Source organism: Nuphar pumila, chromosome 6 (assembly GCF_984573655.1).
Source record: "Nuphar pumila chromosome 6, dmNupPumi1.hap1.1, whole genome shotgun sequence".
Taxonomy (NCBI): Eukaryota; Viridiplantae; Streptophyta; class Magnoliopsida; order Nymphaeales; family Nymphaeaceae; genus Nuphar; species Nuphar pumila.
Genome location: NC_143254.1, coordinates 133,484,337 through 133,493,362, shown reverse-complemented (window position 1 = coordinate 133,493,362; position 9,026 = coordinate 133,484,337). Strand labels below are relative to the sequence as shown.

Sequence of the window (9,026 nt, the reverse complement as noted above, 5' to 3'; positions counted from 1 at the left end):
TCAATTTCACGGTAAGTTGGCCGGGGTTTGCGTGCTCCCCGCACGTAAGGTGGGGGTTAGCTCCTGAGGCAAAATTTTTGAAAGGCAGTTCTATAATTTTATTTTAAAGATTATCCTAAAGAGTTTTACTCTAAATAGGTTTCTCTATATATACTCGTTGTATTTAGAGGAACCAATCTGCTTTTTGTAACGTGTGATTTTTCTCAATCCGAATGAAGAATCTTAGTACCTCCATGGACGTAGGCAACTCTCACCGAACCACATAAATTCTATGTTTTATGTGTGATTGTTTTTTTCTCTTCTTCTCTTATATTTCTTCGATCTATCAATAGTATGATCTATCTATAGTGTGTTGTATCTTTCCCTATCATTCCATTGGTTGGAATTTAGCAAGATTAGCTGGGAGAAATCAAATGCCATAATTGAAAACAACCTTCATCCTGGCATCTGCATGGTTGAGATTTGTAATGCTCTTGTATGTCATTGTTTACTATATATGAACTGGTAAGGGTTTCCATTCCCCTGCTTGTCTATCAATAAAAAAAATTTGGTGACGGGAAGATTCTAAACTCCAATTTACGTGTAACACTGAACAAAAAGGTGGAATGATGAGATGGATTAATAAGCAAAAATTTTTATTTAGTATTCTTTTATCCAGTGGTACAGTTCACTTATCAGAATTTTGTTCCACTAGGATTTTACATAAGAGTTCCTGGTGGCGAGAAAAGTAAATTGTTCTGCATTTATTGCTAACGAAGGGATTCAAACAGCAAGGTAGACTTTGGTGATACTGCACTGCACTTGGTGGCAGTCAGAATGTAGAGTCCTCACTTTCGAGGAAATTGTGCCCAGAAGGACCTCCAGCAGGGAAGAGGGCAACACGCACCACATGCTCTGCCCCTTGAGTGGGAGTGAGGTCGCCTGTGCCAAGCGCCAGATCAGTCTTCACGTAGCCTGGGTGCACGCTGTTCACACACGCTTTGCCCTCTAATTCACCCGCCAACATCCTCGTGTATGCGTTTATGGCAGCCTTGGAAATGGAGTAAGAAGGAAACTTGAATGGCCACTTCTTCAGTTCTTTCCCAGATTTCAGGTCCTCAAGGAAGAGGTCTAACACCTTCTCGATCTTCTGCTCCGTCTGGCTCTCCATCTCTGAAAGTTGTTTCTTCAAGTCTTCATCCCTTACAAACTAAAACAAGCAGATTGTATCGACATGCATAAGATGGAACCTTCATCCATAAAGTAGAAGAAGCAAAATCATAAGGTCAATTGGTCATTGATTGGTGTGGTTTGCAGATCGGCTATACATATGATGGGCCAATTTTGACACCAAGGTTCCTCAATGGATTTGGCGCAGTGGGCTGGGGCCTATCTAGGCTGCTAGAAGGGCAGTCTAGGCTCAAATCCCATGGACATCACCCCTGCGCAAGCTGAAGGTTGGTAAACTCCCTTGGGGCAAGGGGTAAGCCCTCAGTTTTACACTAGTAGGACAGCGACAGTAAGTACCACTACAAGAAACCTGTGGATTAGCGATGACCTAAATTCGTCGCTAATCCGTCGCTAAACAGTTTAGCGACGACTTAGCGACGGATTAGCGATGGATAGAGGCCATCGCGAATTTTTGCTCGCTAATTGGCGAAAAACTTATCTGTTGTTAATTCCGTCGCAAATTTGCGACAGACATTATCCGTCGCTAATCTGTCGCTAAATTTTTTAAAAAAAAATAAAAAAAATTGATCCCTGTCGGGCGGTATTCCGGCAGCAATAAGCTGGACTTATACCGCACCCGACGAGCATTTCACAGACTTGTATCGTCCGCCGTGAACCGGCGTCGCCTTCCTCCAACAATCGCTCAGCCTCGTCGCCATCCACTGTGAAACGGCGTCCTCCGAACTCGTCGCTGTCCTCCGTCGTCACCGTCGCCGTCCTCTGACGTCGTCACCGTCGCCGTCCTTCGACGTCGTCACCGTCCTCTGGTGTCGCCGTCCTCCGTGAAACGGCGTCCTCCGAAGTCATCGCCGTCCTCCGGCGTCGCCGTCCTCCATGAAACTGCGTCATTCGAAGTCGTCACCGTCCTCCATCGTCGCCGTCCTCCGTTGTCGTCGTCCTCCATCGTCGTCGTCCTCCATCGTTGTCGTCCTCCGGCGTCGCCGTCCTCCGTCGTCGTCGTCCGCCGGCGTCGCCGTCCTCCAACAATCTGCCTCATCGCCGTCATGCTCTCCAACGCGCTCTTTGACGGGGAGAGAGCGATTTAAATCGCGCGGTCGATTTAAATTTCGAACGAGGAGAGAGGGAAAATTTCGCGCTCGGTTAAAATCGAAAATTAGCGAGGGAATTTTTCCGTCGCTAATCCGTCACTAATTAGCGACGGAAAAATTTCCTCGCTAAAATGGTTTTCTTGTATTGAGAATTAGCGACGAAAAATTATTGTCGTTAATCTATCGTTGATTAGCGATGAAACAACTTTCATCGCTAATCCGTCGCTAATTAGCGACGGATTCATGAAAAAAGTTTTCTCTAGCTAATCTATCGCTAATTTGCGACGGAAAAAATCGGTCGCTAATTAACAATTTTCTTGTAGTGTACGGTAGGAAGAACCAGGCCTCTAATCCTGGGTTGTTTCTTCCAGTAGAAAAAAAAAAGTTTTGACACCACGGCATATGATGATGTGAGGATCATTGTATCACGATAGTGCAATCTGGACCCTTAATTATATAAAAAAAATTGCATCACGATGGTGCAGTGTAACTCCTAATGCTCATTTTCAGAGCCCTGAACTGGAGGTGTGTTGTGGTTTCCTCCAGTGCTCTCATGGTCTTCGCTGTTTGGGAGCAGCGGTTTTGGCAAAATGCCGAATTGAGAATGGATTTGGCAGCTCTAAAACCACATTTGAACACCATTAACAAACACCACATTTTGGCAACACATGGAAATGGTGTTTTTATCTCAATGCAGCGCCCCCAAACAGAACATAAATGTATACTCAAGTAAGGAAGGGGCCTTAATCTCCCAATTCTTTTTTGCCATAAAAGGAATAAAAAAAAACTAGAAGGAATATAGCTCACTACTTGGTTACCAATAGGAAATTATACTACAGCAAAGACTATTCAATAAAGTTTCATCACATTACACACACAGTTTCAAATAGGAAATTATACTACAATGACTATTCGACATAGTTCCATTAAATTATACACACACACACAAAAAAAAAAAACATGCACGCACGCTCCACACACATTGTAGATTGCCTATGAGACAGTGATAAAAGTTTAAACGGCTAGGCAATAGCAGCCACATTCGTTTGAGAAATTAGTTTTTTTGGTATTCTCTGGTTTTTATCGGTGAATATGGGTGAAAATGAACATTTTAAGAAGTAAAAAAAATTATGTGAAAAATAAATGAAACTAAAAATATACATAAACCTTTTATTACTGTGTTGTAGTCTATAAAGTAAAAAATATAGAGGTACAATCATGCATGATATATAGTTTCTTTTAAACAAAATTATCACCATGTTTTTTAAAAATATCACATTATTTTTGGCTGCCATTTGAAAAGATGGATAAACTATCCCCTTTTCTGATATTTTTTTCAAAGATATCACTGATATTTGTCACTACTCCATGAGGGTCTGTTTGACATCAAATGAAACATGACAAAGTTGATGAACTCCAATATGGAAATTGAAGTTTATCAGCTAAATCATGTCACAGTTGTTAAGAAACAAACGGGATTTTCTTGATATCAAGCAAACCGCTGAGCTCGGCTGCAATTTGCTGATGCATGTCCAAATAGACCCTTAATTCATATCAAGCGAATTTCTCTATGACTTGACCAAGGGCATAACATGATCAAATTCTTCAATGTTTGTTTCATCTCAGCAACATGTGTTCAAGGAGAGCAGATCAGGTGATGGGTGACATCTTCACCGTCCATTGCTTCATCCCGCGATAACCCCATGGTCTTTATGCAATTTGTCAACGGTGAGGATGCCAAGCCACATGTGACACTTGAGCAAAAACTCATCATTTGGGAGCATGACCAACTAGGGTCAACTTTTAGTAGTCGGAGCAGAGTTATGTGTAGTAGAGATTTACACTTAGTAGGCCGAGCGACGAAGAGACATTGACTATTCTGGACTTGTAAGGAGAGGGTCGAAGGAGAGGGAGTAAGGCCTCGGTCAGCCTTTTGGTTCCATAGTAGTTGGTGCTGATGCACATCTTTGCTGATTCATATGTCTCTGAGATCCCATCCATCCATGTAAGGTCACTCTGCATCCACCAAGTTTCAGTACTCTGTATGAGCATGAGTTGTTTCTCAATAAACATATGTAAACTAGTGGAAGGAAATAAATGCAAAAATATTGGCTACACTAGAGTACTATACTCTCTGGCTACAACTCATAGGTGCAAGTTTTGTTAGATCAATTTAACCTCACACGTGCATTTAGTTCATTAACATAGGAAAATGTACTTTTTTTTTTTTTTTGAAAGGCAAGCTGGGGTTAGGCGGACCCCTACAAGAACAACAGCCTCCCCATGTGGCAGAGGGATTCGATCGTGGGCCTTCAGCTTGAGACATGACCCCTCTTACCACATGGGATACCACCTCGTTGGTCAGGAAATGTACTTTTGGTTGAACTGTTTTGACATAAAAACATGATTTTTTCAATCTTGATATTTTGACACATTGTGCACCGTAGAATTCTCAAGCCCTTAAAAAACTCTGCTTATGCAATGCAATCTAACAACTGAAATCATGTTTTTGAGTAAGCAAATCATGCAGATCATATCCATGGGGCTTGATCTATATAAAAAACAGAAAAATCAAGAAAATGTGAAAGAGCAAAGTATTCTCATTAGAGGGTATGGTACAATTAAGGGTATACAATATTTTCACTTAATAAATAGGATAGACTTGTAAGAATGACAAACGTCTTCTGATATTATATATATATATATATATATATATATATATATATATATATATATATATATATATATATATATGTGGGACAAAGTTTGCTACAATCATTTGTATGCGCAAACGACTTAGCAAACTTCGTTTTTTTTTATTTGTATCCAAATGACCCTGTGAATCTGACCTAGTTGTTTTTAGTGGGAACTGACTTTTGAATCGCCAGAAATCCAACCTGTGTATAAGTTTATCTGGCAATGCAAAAATGGATAGTTGTAAAGTAACAATTTTTCCCTTACTCAAAAAACATGTTTTTTCATTGTAAAAGAATGAAGGTTCATTTCCCACTAAATTGATTATGTTGAACACATCTATGAGGTTAGATTGAGTAAAAAAACTACTTGCATCATGAGAGTCAAACTAGATTGTGCCTACAATTGACTGTATGAGAGAGAGAGAGAGAGAGAGAGAGAGAGAGAGAGAGAGAGAGAGACTACCATAAGAGTTTTAATGTCCACATTATTCTTTTTTATGAACTCCCAATCTATCTCTACAATGCCAACAGCAGCATTATTTATCTGCATATCAACAATGTTTATCACTTAGTAATTCCATGACACTATCATCCTAAGTTAGCATAATAAAAATGCTTGTGCAAAGAAATGCGTGAAAATGCAATGTATAGAGGACCTTTTAAACAGTAGAATTTGCCGAATATACAAAATCTTTGTAGGCCTGGTAAGCTATGCACGTCCAGCTTTCACATCTTTGTATGCCTAGTGATCATGCTAAATTTTAAGTGCATCCGTTTGTTCCTTTTCAATGTTTCTTTCTTAACGTTTCTTGTAACTTTTAGGTGTACTTTGTACATGAATGCATGAAAAGGAGGCACATAAAACTTGAAACTTTTACGGGGAATTTGGATGCCCAAGTTCTAGGTAAAAGTAGTTTTTTACGCAAATTTCGTTGTGTAAATTGAGTTAAAGTGTCCATTTGAATGACATAAAACCAATACTTTTTTTTTTTTCGTTTATAACCTGAAGAAACTGCACCTGGCCGGCAAAAGCATAATTTTGTAATGAAACCAAGGTTTTTATAAAGCATAATTTTTAACAAACTGAGTTGAAACTTAATTATGCAAAAGCATATTCGCTTGTCTAATAGGAGCAGCTAGGCACGTCACCTTGTGTTGGGACGTTGCAAGTTCAAATCCCAATGGTATGGTTGTATATCTGGTAAGGGTCTGCCTAACCCCTGCTTGCCTTTCTAAAAAAAAAAAAGTTTAACAAAAGGTTCTCTTTGAGCCATTGGAAAAACAGCCGAATGAGATAGGTCCAGTTGATATTGAAAATCATGTCATTAATGGTGCTTTTCAATATCCACCACGTTGATCACAGGCTGGATGCTAAATCCCACATTCAAAAGAATTTTGGGGGATTTAGCATCCAGTGCAAAACGCTTGAAAGTCACCATCAATAGTGACTCGTCCAACATAGACATTACTATTGAGACCAATGTTGTCAGTATCTGTGTATCAGCTTGAATCTGCCGATACGTATCTTATTGCCAGAAAATCGATACGTACTGACCTGAATCGACTATTTTTTAATAAATACAAAAATAGCTTAAAATTATTTGTAATATATATTATTTTAATGGCTTTAACACGTGCCACGTTATGATTGACACGTAATAATTTTTAATTATTTTTTGGTTCGATTCAGAACGACTCACTTAAGAATCGGTGTCAGGCCTGTTCACCTGAATCGTCAGCCAAACGATACAGGTCCGATTCCTATACTGACAACATTGATTGAGAGCTTATTATGTCAGAGGCAACTCTGATGGCAATCGGTCAGGGTTGTCCTTGGTACCAAGGATCTCCCAAACATTACAACTGCATTCTTTGTACCTTACATGCTCCCACAAATTTCTTCAAAGCTATTGATGCTCTAGATGAAAGCATCAATAGCATACAAAAAATGGACAGCTGCAATTAAAACCCAAACCTTGTGTTTGAGAAGCCGTTCATTCACAAGATGAACAGTATCAGAGGCATATATATAACGTCAGTGGTGGCCTAGTGACCTCTCTCTCTCGATATTGTAGAGGGCAACCGACCGTGCAGCCATGAATTTATATATTTATAGAGAGAGTAGCGGGTGCTTCTTTCATGGTGCGCGCTCAGTCCTGTGTGTATGGTGCTCTTTCCATGGAAACTTACTAGAATATCGAGGAATCCGGCCTTGAGCTTCAACCAATCAACGAAATCTGACACACTTTGTGATTGATCAATATCAAGCGCATGGAAGATGACGTTTTTCCTCTCTTCCTGCAGGAACTGTTGAGCAGGAATTGACAGTTCAGCTTGGGGCTTACGAGCCGTCATGATGACGGTCATGCCCTTGTCTGCGAGATGCCTGGCAATCTCAAGCCCTATCCCTCTGTTTGCTCCTGTCACCACCGCCACCGTTTCCTCACCCCACCACTGGCCCTCTGTTGCCTGGAGACACCACATTCCATACATGGGAAACACAATAAGATCGAGAACTAGGCGCTAGCTTACTCTCACACCATGTTTGGACATCACTAACGAACATAATAAAGATCATGATCTCTACCAAACTTATTCCTTTGCTAAGATGACTCACCAACTTTAAACGTAAACCATAAAATTAAAGTTTTTTTTTTTTTTGCAAATTGGTCCCAGATTTATAGCTAATTTTCAAAACAGTCCTTGCCTCGTGCCATTTTGCAAATCAGTCCTCATATTTCTCACAGTTATTACAAACTGGTCCTTTCTGTAACCGTCACTTTGTCTGCCCCTTTACAGCTACCATCAGGAAAAGCTACAAGCTGTGTTAACCTCAATGACTGATTTGTAAGGGTTAATGAAAAAGGCAGAGACCAATTTACTGAAAAATAGCATAAGGCAAGTACTATTTTGCAAATTGGATATAAGGCAAGCACGAGTTTACTAAAAAAAACTAAATTAAATACATTTCAAGAAATCCAGACTGGTACCGCAGATTGACTCGAGACATGGCAACAAGGAATGCCACCCTGAGACTTGATGGACCAAAATACCATGAGCCTCGCAGCGAAGGTGGAGTCCTTTGTGCAGAGTCTAACCATACACGCAGTGCAGCAGCGAAACTTGACAGGACCCGATGGACTAGAAAGAGAAGGTTGAGTCCTTTGAGCATTCAACATACTCATCATGCAAGGACTATGCTTTCTTCCAAAGTTCAAAACTAATACCAATGAGTCTTAAAGAACCCTAGCTTAAGGAGAAGATCTAGTGATCGGGACCAAGTACTTTATAAGCTACTCAGACCGCACAAAACACAGAAAATCACTGTGCATGCAATGATTTTTCATTCTGCGATGTTCTCCATTGCAAACAGCTAGCGGTTTTCTGTCTTACACAGAAAATCGTCGTGCAGTGATTTTGTGTGGCCTGAGTACTTTCTAAAGTGCTCAGCCCTGCTCACTAGATCATGCCTCCGTAGCTCTAGGACTCGCATGGGATTCGAAAAGACCAAGAACAATATGAAGCCTTTTTCTCACCATGGTTGGCTTTGTCTTTGTCGCTAACGAAGGTCCTAAGCAGGCAAGAGGGATTCCAAAGGGGGAAGAGAAGAATACAGTTTACTAGAACAGAGCTGTGAAGGTAAGTTGGAGTATCCAGATGACATAGGAAAAAAATCCTTCATTAACGTTATATATAGGAAAAAAGTACGGTGGGTTCCAAACAATTGGCGTGCTGGAAATGGGTGATTAAACTCGTAGTTTATTCCTTTAAGGTGTGAATACTGAGGGTGCTCCGGAAGAATTCTCTGCGTTGCAATCCATGAGGTGTATCCTTCGGCTGCAAATGAATCAGACTCCCCCGGATGGGAAACGTTACCGCGCCTTCGGGGGGGCGGGTTGCGTTGATTTTGGCCACCGCTTTCCTCGTAGAAAGTGGGTGCCTTTTGCATGCGTCTTTCACTTTTCTTCATAAGGCTAGTCTTACAGCTCTTCAGTTTCAACAATGATGGCTGTGATTGATCTTCATTCCAAAATTCTGTGATGACCATCAATGTGTAAAGGACAGATAAGGG

General features: G+C 40.6%; 1 protein-coding gene across 1 annotated transcript; it reads right to left on the bottom strand.

The window, feature by feature from the left end:
* Positions 1 to 614: 614 nt before the first annotated feature.
* LOC149836333 (short-chain dehydrogenase/reductase 2-like) lies at positions 615 to 8,626 on the bottom strand. Its single transcript, XM_090010856.1, has 4 exons — positions 8,491 to 8,626; positions 7,145 to 7,423; positions 4,101 to 4,274; positions 615 to 1,189 (listed from the first exon to the last, which is right to left on the bottom strand). The coding sequence occupies exons 1-4, from the start codon at positions 8,491 to 8,493 to the stop codon at positions 812 to 814; spliced, it is 834 nt and encodes a 277-aa protein (XP_089866982.1). The 5' UTR covers positions 8,494 to 8,626; the 3' UTR covers positions 615 to 811.
* Positions 8,627 to 9,026: the final 400 nt, after the last annotated feature.

What these genes read in the sequence shown, in the direction of transcription:
- LOC149836333 (XM_090010856.1), bottom strand. An exon ending in CCGGATTCCTCGATATTCTA is followed by an intron (nt 4,275 to 7,144) that starts GTAAGTTTCCAT and finishes TGGTGGATGCAG; the next exon opens with AGTGACCTTACATGGATGGA. An exon ending in CGTCGCTCGGCCTACTAAGT is followed by an intron (nt 1,190 to 4,100) that starts GTAAATCTCTAC and finishes TGCTTGTTTTAG; the next exon opens with TTTGTAAGGGATGAAGACTT.